Source organism: Caloenas nicobarica, chromosome 6 (assembly GCF_036013445.1).
Source record: "Caloenas nicobarica isolate bCalNic1 chromosome 6, bCalNic1.hap1, whole genome shotgun sequence".
NCBI classification, from domain to species: Eukaryota; Metazoa; Chordata; class Aves; order Columbiformes; family Columbidae; genus Caloenas; species Caloenas nicobarica.
The window spans coordinates 21,492,972-21,509,454 of record NC_088250.1 but is presented as its reverse complement, the minus strand read 5'-3'; the positions used below and the strand labels follow the sequence as shown (position 1 = coordinate 21,509,454).

Here is a 16,483-nt window from a genome sequence, read left to right as displayed (position 1 = left end):
GTTGTGGGAAGCAGTAAGTACTATTCTTATTTGACTCTATCTAAAGTACTGTTGTTTTCATCTCAGACTGCACTGAAGTCTCCACAACTGAAAAAAGTACAGAGAGCCTTGACACAAATTATGGAATAAGGATATGATAAAATAATAAATTTATTTGATTTATTCAGCAGCATCATTTTCCAGTTGTCTTTTCTAATCAAAGTACATTACAAAGGAATTATAAGCATTCTAATTAGAAATAGTATATGTTTTGGGAACTCAATCAAATAGCAGAAGTCTCGATGATTATAACTTTAGGAATCTTTAAATTATATGAGTAGCTAGCCAGGAATGTTGAACAACATGTTCCTGCAGTGATACTCAGTTTTCTTAAATGGTTCATGTTGTGGAAACTGCCTTGGCTAATTAATAGAAAAGCTAATAAGATGTAAAGTATATTTCTGATGGAAGGTTATAGAAATAACCAGATAACTACAAAGACTGCATTAGTAGAAATTGTTTCCCTTTCTATTAATGTCCACCTCAGGAAATAAATAGTCAATAAAATTAAATTTTCACATTAAAAAACCTGAATAATTTCTTAAATGAACCAATATCTTTCATATTTTGCTGTTTGGAATTTAGCTGTTGTAGACATCTAGCTACTTCATTTAATAGTAAAAATTACTTCCAGAGACTCCAGCCAAGAACAGAGCAATTCCATTGATGAGCAAGAGAAAATCTCATTAAATTTAGTACTTGTGGCACTAAAATCTAAATATATCAGATCTTTTTAAGAACACCATTAATGGAATAGTGTTAATGGGAACCTAGAGGAAAAACATGTGTCTTATGAATTGAGAGGAAGTTATTTTATCTCGGGCAGTTAAAATATTGTAGGAACAATGTTTTGCACAGGTAACTATTCAGCATAATGATGCTGCATTGACTCCTCCATCTATTGTTTAACACAAGATAAGCAAAGACACCCTTTCTTACGTACAGTAGTATACAAAATAGGTGGTAAAGATGCCCAGTGCACCAGCAGAAGTTTTAAAAGGTGCTGTTATAAATATATACTCTAAAGATCCTGTAGATCAGTGATGTTCCTATATTCGTCTTTTTTTTTTGTTTAAGCATTTATATAATGAATTTATCCCTAAAGATACAACCAATTCCATACAGATTTCTACTAGCAACATCACCGACAAGATAATCTTTCAAAAATTTACAAATGTACAATATATTTATAACATTACTTTCAGACAGCTTCAGTGCAAAGATATACATATAGTACATCATGATAATTGTTCATAAAAATAGAAATTGGCATTTGTCAAAAAAAAAGGCATAGTTTCAACATACATCTCCAGCTATTGGCTAAAAGATGTATATATTTTTATAAAGCATTTGAATGTGAACCTTACTCTTCTGTTTATAAAAAATATATGTGCAAATGGATGTGTCTAATTTTCCCTAAATCAGTTACCTAGTTATACCACAGAGTCCTCTTTAACAAGGTTGGCGGTATCTTTAAATGTATCTTCTGTTGCTGTATAAGCTAACGGTTGGTCTCGTTTCAGAGTAATCTTGGGAGGCAGTGAAGGAGACGGAGGAGGTACATTTTCTGTGTCCTGTTGCTGTTCCTTTTCCATCTGAAACAATAATGATAAAATCCAAGTTTACATTCTAATGTACAAAATATCCAACCTTAACTTTCAGAAATGTTAAATAAATATCCAAGTATTTTTCTAAAGCCAAATGTCATGGTATAGTTATTTCTGCAAATAACTGACTGTCACACAATTAAATGCTAATTTCACCTCAGATGGCACAGCTGAGTAAATATACTCCTATAAACTTACTCCACACATCAGGACTTCTATTTTAATGCTTAATGTCAGGAGTAGCTCGCTATGTCTACATGCACATCCACAAATATAGACAACATGGGCACTACCATTGTTTGTAAATAGTTACATTCATTAGTATTGGGGAAATGAGTCCCTGGCTTCCTGAACTCTCGCTCTTTCACCTTGTTCAAGCACTAGAAACCTAAATTCTTCACAAAAGGCAGCTAGTTTTAGTCACGTGACTGTTGGACTGAGGTTCTTAAGTCATTTAGGCCATCTGGAAACTTTAAACTGTAAGAAGAAAAGGGCTAGAATTATTGGCTGAAGTCAGTAGAACTCCAAACCTTCGCACCCAAGCCAGGGGTGAATTCCTCTGGCACACATACCACTGGCTGACACACCATCTTAAAAGAACTGTCTCATCCAGCTGCATTGATGAAAAAAAATGGGCTGGTATCGAAACAGGGCTGCAGTATGCAGAGCTATTGCATTTTTGTGTAATGCTGAAGCCAGCCCTGAGAGGGGCAGAAAGCGACACTTCACTCCTACCGTGGTACAACAGCCTCTCACTTGCGCTGGGTCCCTGAGCTGCACCAGAAAACATGGCAAAGGTGAAACTGGCACCCAACATCCTGGAACAGGAATGGGCTGTTGTGCCTGGGCTGGCAAAGCGGAGATGTGGGCAGTGCAGCTGTGCTGCCTGAGCTGGGTGCCTGCTGAACACCTCCTTCTGCTTGAGACTTTATAACTTTTCTCAAAACCACTTCAGTCCTAGCTTGGCCTCGGCTGGAATTTCTGTGCTGCTTCACTTAGCAGCAGAATCTACCCATAATCTTTATCCTATGAAAGCAAGAACACAGTCCAGCAGTTCATTAGCTGAAAAATAGAATTATACAACATTAAGAAATACCTCCGCATATATTGGGTTTTCAAAGTTAGTGTTTTGTTTCATTTTTCTTTTGAAGAAACTCCACTTTGATTCCTGAAACACAAAAATTATTAGAACATTACCCATTTTTCCCAACTTCCCAGGAAACTGACATCACTGTCGTTGGACTTCATTTGCACTGACTGCTAACTCAGTGATTTCAGCTGGGTGTTCTTCTGTTACCATGTTGTAATTGTAAGCATGGGACTCAACTTTCTTTTCTGCTAGATAACCAGCTATGGTTATTTTACCCAAAGCACTATTCACAGGGCTAGGCCAGAAGGCAATAATAGTGACTAAATTAGTTAATGGAAGCCTATGACTCCAGACAAACAGGTCAAGAAGGAAAAAACTGTCTGGAAAACAACACAAGAGAAATTACTGAGGGATATGAAATTACAACAAGTTGACAGAACCGTCATTTCACAGCTCAATGGAGGTGCTTTTTGGTGCACAATGTGTGAAAATAGTCCTGTAAAAAAGCCACCATCGGCTCATTCAGATGGATTTTAAGACACAAAAATGTATCTTCCATGAATCATGAATAATCTAGATGAGGCAATACTTTGATCTCGATTGTTGAAATGTCCTGCAAGAACACATAGAAAAAGTGTCTTAAATGTTTTTGCTTGCACTTTTAAATATGGATAAAATTACATATAAATGTGAAAAAACTGATGACAGCACAACTGACTAAATGCCTTACTTCAATTTTCCATACCAAAAATACCCCTGGGTTTTCACTGTTCTAAACCAAAATGTATTTTTTCTTGGGTTTTCTTTTAGTATTTTGTAGGGAAAAAAATAACAAAACACACACTCTGCTGCTTCTCTCAAGGTAGGATTCATTAGGGGGTTACAAATAATCGTTAAAAGTCCGAAGTAAAGCCTTAGTTATAATCATTTCTGTTGAGGGGCAATGACAATTAACAGCAGTTACATTACAATTTTCAGACTATTATCTGCCCTCAAAATGAAGCACAACAAACAGTGAAACTCTCTGTTCCAATCTGTTCGCTTCAGAATAACTGGATGGGTCAGGAAGAAGATCCAAATAGATCCTTACTGTGTCCTGGGCAATTCTGTACTTCTGCTGTTTTTCTCTTATCAGACTGTTCCTGACCAGCTCTTGTAAATCTTGTAAATAGGGTCCAGTTAGTTGGACTTGATGCAGATGATGTGTGAACTCCATGGCATTATTTAAAGATAACTGAAACTATACCGCAGCTTCCCTAACAATTCAGTTTCCCTGATCTGGAGCACAAAATGAACAAGGCAGGCTTAGGCCATTTCTGTGTCTTACCTGAGGTGCACCTGTACTCTGAGGGGGCTCCTCCGGACCAGCTGATATCACAGAGGCATACACAGGATTCTCAAAATTTTCGTTTTCCTCACTAGCAGATGCTGCAGCCTGTAGGAGAAGAAGGAAAATCAATGTTCTTCAAAGTAGAAAAGAAGGTCATAAAGGAAAACAAAAGGTGAAAGTCAAGCCTAAGCTTCTCTTACATGTGTTGGCCGAACAACTGTAACTGCACTGGCTGTGCTGGCTCCACCGTCTCTGGTTGCATACATTGGGTTTTCAAATGTGATTGGCTGCTTCCCTGACTCCACTGCAAAGTTTTCATTCTATGAAAGGAAAAAACAAAACAAACAAAACAATAATTCACTGCAATGAACACCTCCATGCTCCTGGGAATTAATTTATAGTCCAATTCTTCATTTCAGGGAAGAATGCATGCTTAATTTCACATAGGCTTAGACAAAATTAGCATCTGTTAAAACAGTAACATTAGTTTACCATCCATTACTTTACTCCTTCACTCAGAAGGCTTGGACCATTGATTGTTCCAATATTACCCCATTTCCGAGCTGGATAAAAAAACCCCCCACACTTCGATAATTGACTAAATGTATTTTACGGTAAGATGACTCTCACAAATCACATCTTCAACAGGGAAGACATATCAAAGGAAGTATAATCCCAAAATAAATATTTCATTTTAGAGACTTCAAAATGACATACAAATTAATAAGCATTATCTGACATAAAAAAGAATGGGATTCATTCATTTTGTCCCAGCTGGGAGATTGCTGTATTTTTTGAGACAAATCAGTAAGTGCATCTCCTTAGTTATAACATCTGAGTTATGTCAGGAATAAAATGTTTCACGGTTTTTAGCATATCTCTTACTATAAATCAATACTTGGCCCATGCATGAAGACCACCACGTGGACAGCAGCTGCCAAACGCTGAGCTGTGGCTGCGCTGCTCACAGAAGCAGGGCAAAGGTGCTGAGTTACATGTTTCTTAAGAAAATATTTAGTGCCTCATAAGGACAGCCAGCCAGGGTGAGTCAGCAAAGCAGCAACAGGTAGAAGGATAATGAAAGCAAAACCCCACCCAGACTCACTTGTCCTGCACCTTGTCACAGCCCCATCACAGGAATAGTGAGGAATAACATGGGAATAGTACATCAGCTAGTGCTTTAAACCTGTGTCACTTCTACAAACCACTGCTTCGTGCCAGAAGGATTCACGCCTAGTGCTGTCAGAGTATGGATCTTTCTTTAGCCTCCAGTGAACTCTTGTCAGCTCCCTCAAGTTGGCCCAGTTTGGCTAAGAACAGCCACACCGAAAAATATCCCTTTAACATCTGCTCATGCACATGTGATCTTAAAATTTTAAAAGGCACATCCCACAATTCTTTGCTGCTGTAAACCAAACCCTTTAAATTCTTTCCCAGTGAACGATACAATTTTTTGTTTATATCCTGAATACATAAGGAGAATTAACACCACTTAAGTAGAAACAGCCTGTATCTAGACCTATTATTAGCAATGTCAAAACTGCATTAGCTGGACTTCAGTATGTCAATATGAGGCCAGAAAATGGAGAGTACTGTAAAGTTTTTTATGCATGAAAAAGATTATAGGTAATATTTAAGCCTAAAGCTATTTTCAGGAATTACAGAAATGTTCATATGGTTGTCTCATTACACAAGCTGCCTACAAAGAGTGTGTTTCTTCATCTAGAAAGAGGCCATATACATTTATTATGAGGTATTTTTCACTAGCTGTTTCATTTCATATTAATTTACTGTCAGTTAAGTCTGTAATTTATCTTTAACTTTAAAAGTTTGGGGAGTTTCCAGTGTAGACTTTGCAGCAAATGCTTATTATTCAAACATACCTGTGATCTGTTTCCTATAAGATCTTTTGTACATTATACTTCTTGTGGTAAGCAGGGAAAAACTGTGGAAAAACTATACAGTATAGGAAACACAAGGATGTGCTATTTCTCAGATGTGCATAACAAAACACGGATGAAGTAGAGTTACACTTTATGATATTCCAAGAACTATTAAGCATGATTTGTTTAAACTTGTTAAAATAAGAAACTGTCCAATTTATAATTTGTTGTGCAAAGTACTGTATGCTGTGGTCAGGCACAAGTTTTACCTCTGAGGTTTCTAACATACGGTCTGCGTTTGAAAACCACACATTTTAACCTCTTCTGTGGAACACAAAGGCCCTCAAAAAAATTCCTTGTTACAATATTTTCATTTGTCTATTCATTTCCCGTACATTCCATGAATACGCTGAAATAGGAAAGGGGGTAATTGACTTAATTTCTGTCATAAAAATCTTGAGAAAAGTCACATTATTTTGAAGAACAGCCTACATTTGTCCCTGCCTTCAATTTACAGAAATCTATTTAAGGAAACTAGCAATCAGTGTTCACTTTTCTAGGATACATTTATTATCTCACTATCTTTTTTACATAGAAGATTTCTATCAGCTAAAAATGACATTAAAAGAATACCACTTAAAAAAATGATTTCAGAACAAAACCTTACCATTTGCATTGCTCTGTCTATAGCAGAGTCTCCTCCAAAGCCGGGGACTCCTATGTCCATACTCACATCTGCTCCAGATCGGAAAGTTACCCCATTGCTGCTTTCAGTAGATTTTACAAGACTGCCTAAACTACAAAAAAAAAAAAAAAAAAAAAAGAGAAAAGAAAAAAGAAAGATATAAAATTATACAGAGAGAGAGCTTATAGTACAGATTTTCTCCTTGTTCTTCTAAGCATAATTGTCACTTGGAATTTTTGCTGGCTATAACCACACTAGCAAGGGCACCAGAAGTAGTACCAGAAGTAGTTCAACTTTTTTGTTTTAACCTAAGCTAGCCCCCCAAATGATCTCAACTATCTTTATGTGTGCTCATGTAGACATCAAATGAACTCAATGAATTACAATTCTCACAAATTTACCTACATTTTGACTACTCTTACTTCAGTGTTGATTTACAAACAAATACATGAATCTACTCAGTTATTCAAATCCATTGAAACTGATTCTTTAAAAATGCAGTTGAAATGGCATACATTGTGGATATAATTCCAACACCTATACTAAAGATGTTTATACACGCATATCAGGAAGATACCCACAGGGTACTGTTTCCATATGAGCAAATGTTCAATCTGCATATAGACTTACACAAGCACACATTAGATTTGCATGAGAAATATTGGAAATGGGCTGAAAGAACACTGTCAGGCTCAAAATAATAGGAGCAGTGAAAGACAGTAGTGAGCAGGCAAATACAGCACCTTCCGCACAGAACTCTGAGCATGCAGCTCCCCAAAAACCACACAGCTACAAATCCACTGTTAACCATTGAGCTCATTTTATCAAAGTTGCTTAACTTGAAGGAAGACAGAGCACTCAAATAATCTTTCCATGTGCGTGTCCTCATTGGAGATGGCTTGTACTAAAACTCTTGCCTACAGCTGGTGTGTTGTGCACACGCTTTACCGGTTGGCCCCGTGGGCATCAGCTGATTCAATTTAAAAAAATTTAAATCTTAGCTATAATTCCTGTAAATGGACAAGTTCCATGACAAGGGTAATAGCTAAGCTATAGCTTGAGTTCACTCTGCAGTAAAGGTAAGAGTTAACAGTTTAAGGAAGGACTGAGTGATGGCAGCACTAAGGCATATTTATGGCAGAAATGAAAACCGTGAATCAAGCCTTACAGACAAAAGACTGACATCTCCATTTCACATGGCCTCATGACTTATGAGAAGTGTTGTTGAACAGCAAAATTCGAGTCAGTCATTAAAATTTCTACTTCTTCACTATGTGACAATGCAGAAAATTTCCATTCGAGAAAGTAAGAAACAGGGAATTTCAGTGAGTGGCTTGGAGATCTCTTACAACCTCTTTGTCTGCAGGATTGATCTGCGCAAAAATTTTGCCCCAATTTAACTACATAAAGTCATAAATGAATTTAATTAGTTCAGTGTAATCCTCCAGTGAGGAAGCAGTTGTAACTACATCCACATTACTGATTACAGTGATTTAATTACACTGATTTAAGAGCTACTACTGTGAAACTGGTGCAAAGACTGTGAAGAAGCAGTTTTATGCCTTTAAAAACACACAATTTGCTTAAGGCTAAAAAAATTTCAAAGCATCGTGTTCTGACATTTTTTTAAAAGTAATTTAAAATCATTACAAATATTTTTCTTCATCTTCTTTTGATTTAAAACATCAAACACTTTTGAATGATATTTCACTGGACAGTATGGCTGCCAGGAGAGCAGGAACCTACAAAAATCCCAGACTTCTCAGGCACTGGAAATAGAAAGAAATTCGCTACACATGCCCCATATTATTTTTAAACAGATGAATACAGTGTTGCAGATGAGCTCAGCCTTCCAATGTCAAAAAGACCTCTTTGGCAGAATGACCTTCTGACAAAGTTTTACAAAACAAACAAACAACAACAAAAAAACTACATATGTTAACTGTGGTCTTCCGTATCTTTTTGAACTGAATATCCTGCTCTGGTTCTGGTAAACAGTCTTCTATCTTGCTCATTACTTAAAAGCTAATTTACAATGTAGAAGAGTTTTACAATAGTCCTTTGTTACAAAATAATGATGAGATACGATATTGCTTGGAATCAAAAATCCGCTGGAATTCCTGCGACACTGCAATTCCCATATTCCAGCAGAATGGGCACACGGCAAACAAATGGGATTTTTCAGAAATATTTAGGAACAAACATACATTTTCTGTGCACAGATATTCCAGCTATGAAAGCTCTCAAAACATACCTCGGCAGTTTGGGAAGCGCTGGTAAAAGGGAGCCTGTTCTTCTGTAGTTAAAAAAGCCTCCAACTGCTAATACTCCAGTTATTATGATTAGTATGAGCGTCAGCAACACTGCTACTGCTGCTATGAAAGACAGAAGAATAGGCAAACATTCAAGCAAGCACAGTTTAGCGTAAAACAGAGCCCAGAGAAATATAAGCTTGACCCTGAACAAGTATCATAGTGAGGTTTATACATTCCTTAGCTCAAAGCATCAAGTGTAACATATACTTGAAGCTTACTTGTTCCAGGAGGGACTCCCTTTGACAATCCTATTTCACAATAATTCCCAGTGTAGCCATAAGAACACCTGTAAGTATAAGAAGGACAGCTGATTGAATGGCGTTTATTAAGTCTATGATATCAGCATTATTATTACATTCTGTAATGTTTATCAACATGACACAGATTTTTAACTCCATGCTCAGTAATTATTTATTTCACTGACTGTAAAGATAATGTATCTGCTACCTTCACAGAATTAAAAGTGCGAATAGGAAGTGCTGAGTCAGAAAACTAGTCACTGAAGTCAAAAGATCTGGTTTCAGCGGAGCACTGGTGGCATCTACTGGCTGTTCCAAGTTACATTTACTGAGCATTACTTCTCCATTGTTACAATTTTTTGGCATAGCCTTTTGCTAGAATCTTCAGTAGTTTGCCTTTCTGTTTTTTCATGTTTTTTTTCCCCAAACTAATGCATTTGCATTGCTTATTTGCTGATATTTTTATGCGTATATGTCTTTTTCTGTGGTTGTTACAAATATGCTACTGCAGATACATGACATCGTCTGAAGCATTTCCAACACATTTCAAAGAGTTTAATTGTTCTGTGATACTAAATCATCACAATCTGACCCAGGACTACCCTAACAACACACTGACTTACTTGCATTTCGGAAGACCACTTTCATCTATATAGCATGTTCCTCCATACATGCACCTGCATGCTGGTGGCATTGTGGGAGGGGATTCAATAGCTGCAAAATTTGAAAGCCACATATGTGTTATGAAGACATCTTCATCAAAAGAAATAATACCATAGACCATTTTATTTATCTCTAAAGAACTTTTGTATGCAAACTCACAGGCTACTTTTCAGAAGCTTTGCTTTTATTAGCAATTTGTTGCTCTTATATTTATTCTTCTGCCAAATTAGCTTATTTTAATTGAAGTAAAACCTGTTCTTGGAAAATAACAACTTACTCAGGAAAGCAGGCAGAGACAACACAAAAGCTGTATGTCCCATCACTTTCTTTTGCCTGTGGAATGCAGCCCACCACCGCCCTTCAAACCCCTCCATTCAGAAAGCAGCAACACTTCATCTCCTTTGCCCAGGCTCTTCCATCCAACCAGCTGGAAGCTGCACTGAGGAGGCCAAACTGTGATGCATTCACTAGCGAAGAAAAGCAGCGGATGGAAATGCGCAAACAGGAGGGCCCTCTAAACTCTCATACATCCTGACAGTGAGAACAAGAGAAGTCCTCAGAGTGTTCTGTCAGCACAGAGCACAGGCTGGCAGCCGGGCACCAGGCAGCGCAGGAGCCTGTTCTGCATCGTGCCAGCCTCGCAGCTGCTCTCCAGGAGCCCTGAGTGTAGATCACATCACAGAAGCTCTGGATCTTAGAGATCATTATAGGCTATAAATTAAGGATGGATTTTGACAGCGTGTCATACACTAATAAGTTATATCATAATACTTTTGTCATTTTTTTTTCAGCCATAGGCAGAGGAAGTCTGTTGTTAAAATGTCTGTTACAGGTAAAACTCCCTTCAAGTAAATGCGATACAAAAAAGGGAAATGCAGAGATCTTACAGGCTGTGTTTCTCAGTAGCTGCAATATGGGGAAAGGACCAAATCAACCAAATGTATATACAAAAGCTGTGTTTGGCCTGTATGTCAATTATGGCAGTCACAGTTCACTGGCTAAAAATTTTGCTTAAAGTCAAGGTAAAAACTGAAGTTCAAAAATGGAGACAGTATGCTATATCTTATTTGCTGTCTCCTTTTCCTCACAAGAAGGTCAAGCACAGTTTTCAGTTTTCTTAATTCCTGGATATTTGTTGTACATCAGTTTCAGCACAGAATAGCAAATGCAGTGTCCTCAGAGCAATAAACAGCAAATAGCAAATGCAATCAACAGTGTTATTGAACCCTAATTTAAACACGTATTGCACACTTCCATTCGCTATTGTATCATATTACTAGCTCTGCTTTCTGCAGCTCACAGCATGTAGCAATAGAAAGAGCATTAACAATTATTAAGAAAATGTAATTTAGAGGTAAGGCAGTGTAAAAAATTATTACATTTTCTCTCTTAATGCAAAAAGGAGAGAATTCAGAGAAGATTAACCATAGAAAAGATGCCAGATGTTGTAAAGCATAATTTAGTAGAAAGCTGTTGCAAGGACAAGTACAAGGACATCTGGCTACCACCCACATCACTGTAAGCCAAGAATGCAGACTCTCAGCTAGAGAAATAGAAATCCTGCTGTGCTATGCTCTTTCTTCTCAGGAAAGGCTGAGCAACTGTATTTTACTGGTGCTCCTGGAAGCACTGTGGGGGCTTTGCTGCAATGCAACAACCAAGCACTAAATTTTAGTGCTTAAAAGGCTTTCCAACATTTGATGATTACCTGGACGTTATCCCTGTTCACATTGTAAGTTCCGTAAGGTTTGTTTCAAGTTTATGTTGCCTTCTATTATACTGATCAAACAATACATTGTACAGAATTGCAAACATAATTGTAAGCCATAATTTGTCAGAAATTACCTAGTTCTGAAATCAACACATTTGAAAAAAATGAAAATATTTTGGAATTTCAAAACAGAGATCAGAAACTATGATGAATTTGAACTATTTGGAGTGATATATCTATATCCATTTTACAAATGATATGCAAAGAGATTACATGAAATGCACAAGGTAACCACAAATCAGTAATGGCTAAGAATAAAAGCCAGATGTCCTGACTTACCAAGACCTATTATATCAGCTAGCTCATCCCTTCACATTTCTAATTCAGTAACGTATTTGTGTTCCCAAAAAAAAGCTTCCCTTGCTTTCATTCCCAGTATGACAAATTGTTCTACCTGCATCACACTCTGTGCTGCTGCCTTCTATGAACCGAGTCCCTTGAGGACAAGCGCAGGTGTATCCTCCTGGTCTCAGCAAGCAGAGGTGGCTGCAGACATCTTTACAAGGATTAGGCACTGAAAAAAAAGTTATAAAGGTAGTTGAAGGAGCAATGCAGCATATTCCTGGGGTAACACAGTGGAATTCCCTAGTCAGTAGTGTATCTCATTAATATCACACACCAAAAATCTGAACAAGCCTAGATCCATTTCTTAAAACAACTGATATCCAAATTCCACATTTATATAAAGACTTTCTCTCTGCTTTTTCTTATGTTCTTCAGGGAGAGATCATGACCTTTAGGAGCCAGTGTAGCACCAAAAAGAAACTGAACATCTCCAAACAACATGGAGCTTTCTGATTCTGAAAGCTAAAACACCTTTAAAGAGGGCTATGCTGGATGTTCTTCTGCACATCCTTTCCTTTGATTACACTGGACACGTCATAGCTGAAGCATCCCCCTTGGAGGCAGTATTAACAGTCAGCACTTTGCATGTTACCAGGATAAATACATATCATGACTGCCACTTCCATGGCAACTCCAAGATGGACTGGAAGAAGAGAGAGGACAGGGTCATAACTCAGAACTAAGAGACTCTAAGGAGCAGTGTGTGGTAATCCACTGTTGGTTTCACTTTGGATATGCAGAAAATATTTGCCAGCCTCTATTCCATGTTTAGGTTTTCAGAAATGAGTATTATCACGTACTGATAGATGCTTTATGGGAAGATTACTAAGCTCTTTGAAGACATCAACAAACTTCAGTCTCACAGCAAGGAACAGTTTGCCAGGATGCTCATTACCTACCGGACTGATTGTATCTGTGCTGGTGGTAGATGCGCACTTGGGTAAGCCACGGATTTACGGTCAGCACTTTCACTTTTTCTCCACTTCCAAATTTATCTTTCTTCCAGACTTCCCCTCGTTCTTTAGCTATCCAATACAAATGGCCTTCAAAGACGTCAAGGCTGTATGGACTGCCTACTTCTCAAAGGAACCAAACAATAGACTGTCAGCAAGTAAATTTCTAGCAGGAGCGATATAACTGCTCTTCTTCTTCAGCTTAAATATATAATCTAAGCCTTTCATTTTAAGACATTTGCAGCTATATATACCCCTCATGTGCCTGACCACTTCATGCCACTGAACCTGCAGACTGCTTAATAACATACATTAAAAAAGCAAGAATCGAATTTTCCACATTGTGCCCTATCTGGGTGATGTAAATGACCCTCAGGGAAACTGGTGACTGGGCACCATGAGCTCTGAACCTGACGTGCCATTTATCCCTGTACAAAGGAGGAGAAAACACTACCAAGACTTACTCTTTGAGAAGTTCCTAAGTCTAGCCTCACTTGTGAAGCCCAACCGCTTGTTAGCATACATCTTGGTTACTATTATATTAATGCATAATAAGTTCTTACCTCCATGTGATACAACAGTTCTGTCTGTCCCATCAGGCCTCATGGATTCAATAATATTTTCTTTAGAATCACTCCAATAGATCCTATCATTGTTCAAATAATCAATAGAAAGTCCTGTTGGCCAGCCAAGGTCTTCAGAGACCAGAGTTTGTCTTTGTTGTCCATCCATCCAGGCACATTCAATCTTTGGCTGCCTTCCCCAGTCAGTCCAATACATGAGCCTGAAACGACAGAACCAGAATTTAATATAGTTCAGCATTTGGTCACCATGATTATCCTTTGGAGTTTCACGGAAAAGGTCAGTTGTGAACATAATGCTGTTCAGTAACCTATGTTTTGCAGATGTGAACCGGACATCTGATGATCCATACAAGATGTAGCAAGCACAGCTGTTGAACGTACCAGTGCATTTACATTGCCCGCCACTGTGAAGGAGGCTGTGTCTGTATTGCTTGGAGCTGGTAAAGAGATATTCCTATCAATTTCCCTGTTTCAGTAGTAACAGGGAAATTTGGTGGGCAGACAGGATGGTAGAAAGGAGATTTTTCTTTGACCTACCTGTTGTTGTCACCAACACAAGCACACATAAGAAATTTAATCCTAAAATATTATTTTTCCACGTACACACAAATTTCCTAACATTAGTAAATGGAAACTCCAGAAAGCACTCCCTTAGTCTTTCCTTTAAAGTTTACCATTGCAGGAGTTTTTGGTGTTGAATAGCATTGAAAATAATTCTGCGAAGTCCTGTAGCACTTACCCACGTTTTGGATTGACAGCAATAGCTGCTGGCTGATCCAGTAGAGAAAAGACAAGCCATTTTCTGTACCGTCCATCTAATTTTGCCACCTCTATGCGATTAGTCCCAGCATCAGTCCAGTAAAGATGCCTGAATTACAAAAAACACAAAACATTCCAAAAGTAAATAGTTTAAACTTGGGAGAGGAATAAAAAAAGGAAAAAAAAAAAAAGAAAAGGTATATCAAACCCCCAAAAAATTAATGTAATGAAGCTTAATTGATTATATCTGAACTTTTTCATTCTGGAACATAAAGACTCTAAATAAGTGAGCTTAGAAAATGTGATCTATCGGCCCACTAGTTTTCTCCTCTGACAAAGCTTCTGCAGCTGCCTCTGTTCCTTGTCAAATAAACTTCATTGAAGGTCTACTGAGGACTTCCATTGTTACTTTAAGCACCAGAGGTGGCTAATGAGCATCTTCAAAGATTCGGTTTTCCAAGAGATTATAAGGTTCATTACGAATAAAAATTTATTTACCATGTAATTTATACAGCAACTCTGAAGGTATCCAGCTTATTAATCCTCTCTAGATTTTTGTTTCCTGACAGAGATGTTAATGAATAAATTGTTACCACATCAGATATAAATGCTTTTAGTCGTTACAAACAGGGCACTCAGTCCAGTCTTCCTTGAATTTTGCCCATCTTTATCATCATGGCTTTATTATTTTTTTCACCTTAGATAATAAACATACTTATTATTATGCACTCACTAAACACACAGTGCCTTCTGATGGAAAAAATTATTGCATAATTGGTTTGAAAATGTGAGAAAATACTGCAATTCCTATTTTGCAGATGGGCAGAAGAACTGTCTCAAATCATGTATCAGTTATATAATGTGCAGACACTCAAATATGTTTTTTTTAAATACGTTTCAACATTGTCCTGGAATCAGTGTAACACCATGTTTGAAGTGCTGAAGATGCTAGCCTCACAAGGATGCTGGTGATAAATATTCTTTATCCTTGGTCTCATGACCATATAGATTTGTGAACAGAAATTCTGACACTCCCTTCTGCCCTCAGAGACATTTGGTTTTTTGAGTGGCCTATAGTTCACAAAGCAAACAGCAAAAGAACCTGAAAACTGAAGCCTAGCCCAGACCTTAGGACATCTATCTCATACTTAAAACTGCTGGAAGGAAAGATATAATTTTCCACTTATTTTTTCCGTCATGACTGGCACAATTTTTCAAGGCTAGTGAATCACTTCAGCCAACCAGAGTGGCTTTATCCTGCTCTAGAAATCAGGGTGACATAGTGCATGAGCAACTCTGTAAGTATTTCATAGGACACAACACCTAACAGCATACATCACCTAACACAGAGTCTAGATAATGAAAACTACATATCAGGCCTCAGACTGGAATAAGTCTTTCCCTTTTCTATCCAATATAAGTGGCCTTCAAATACATCAAGGCTGTATGGACTGCCTACATCTCAAAGGAACTAAACAATAGACTGTCAGCAAGTAAATTTCTAGCAGGAGCGATAAAACTGCTCTTCTTCTTCAGCTTAAATATATAATCTAAGTGCTTTTCAGTGCACTTACCTTCCAACCCAGTCAACAGCCAACCCATCAGGATTCACTATGTATTTGAGATTCAAGTCAACTTCCTTTGTTGGATTGTTGCTACTGCTGTCAAATGTGGGCAGATAAGCACGTTTGATGGCTCCAAACTCAGAACCCTGTCCCAGAATGCTGAAGTACACAACACCTTCAAAAATTACGATAAATATAATTTTTAATGTCCATTCCATATTTTTGGAAAATTCTAATCTTTCTGAGGCTCTTATGTGAAGATACCAGACCCATTTACTTATTAATAACATGGAGTCATCAGCTCAATTAAATTGCATTCTGTTAATGTGCAGATTTTTAAGGTAAGATGCACATCTACAATCATCTTGATCTAGATTATCAAGAAATATGTATCACATTTTTCAAGAACAGAAGGTCTTAGCTTTGAAGCCTTTGTATGAGATTTTTAGAGTAATTTAGACTCTCATTACCCTAAGGAGCAAGTATGGCCCAAGACAGTGGCCATGTAAAAAGGGCAAAAGCAGGAAAGCTGATAAAGAGGCAAAGACATAAGCTAATACAGGGATCTACTGGCCACTCCTGCTTAGTATAAGGACTGGTTCTTGCAAGACTTGAACCAAGTTTGGAGACTGGCAGAGGCATAAGAAAAGGAAGT

The 16,483-nt window shown here is 37.7% G+C and overlaps 1 protein-coding gene across 1 annotated transcript in view; it reads right to left on the bottom strand.

Moving 5' to 3' along the window:
• Positions 1-1,423: 1,423 nt before the first annotated feature.
• LRP2 (LDL receptor related protein 2) overlaps positions 1,424-16,483 on the bottom strand; it is a 118,996-nt gene continuing 103,936 nt past the window's right edge. The window contains exons 68-80 of the mRNA XM_065638288.1: positions 15,838-16,003; positions 14,244-14,372; positions 13,484-13,704; positions 12,867-13,046; positions 12,017-12,136; positions 9,812-9,902; positions 9,168-9,235; positions 8,889-9,009; positions 6,617-6,746; positions 4,267-4,386; positions 4,064-4,171; positions 2,743-2,814; positions 1,424-1,634 (exon numbers count right to left, since the gene is read on the bottom strand). Coding sequence (XP_065494360.1) covers positions 1,473-1,634; positions 2,743-2,814; positions 4,064-4,171; positions 4,267-4,386; positions 6,617-6,746; positions 8,889-9,009; positions 9,168-9,235; positions 9,812-9,902; positions 12,017-12,136; positions 12,867-13,046; positions 13,484-13,704; positions 14,244-14,372; positions 15,838-16,003 — 1,688 coding nt within the window. The 3' untranslated portion in view covers positions 1,424-1,472. The remainder of the gene's footprint in view (positions 1,635-2,742; positions 2,815-4,063; positions 4,172-4,266; positions 4,387-6,616; positions 6,747-8,888; positions 9,010-9,167; positions 9,236-9,811; positions 9,903-12,016; positions 12,137-12,866; positions 13,047-13,483; positions 13,705-14,243; positions 14,373-15,837; positions 16,004-16,483) is intronic.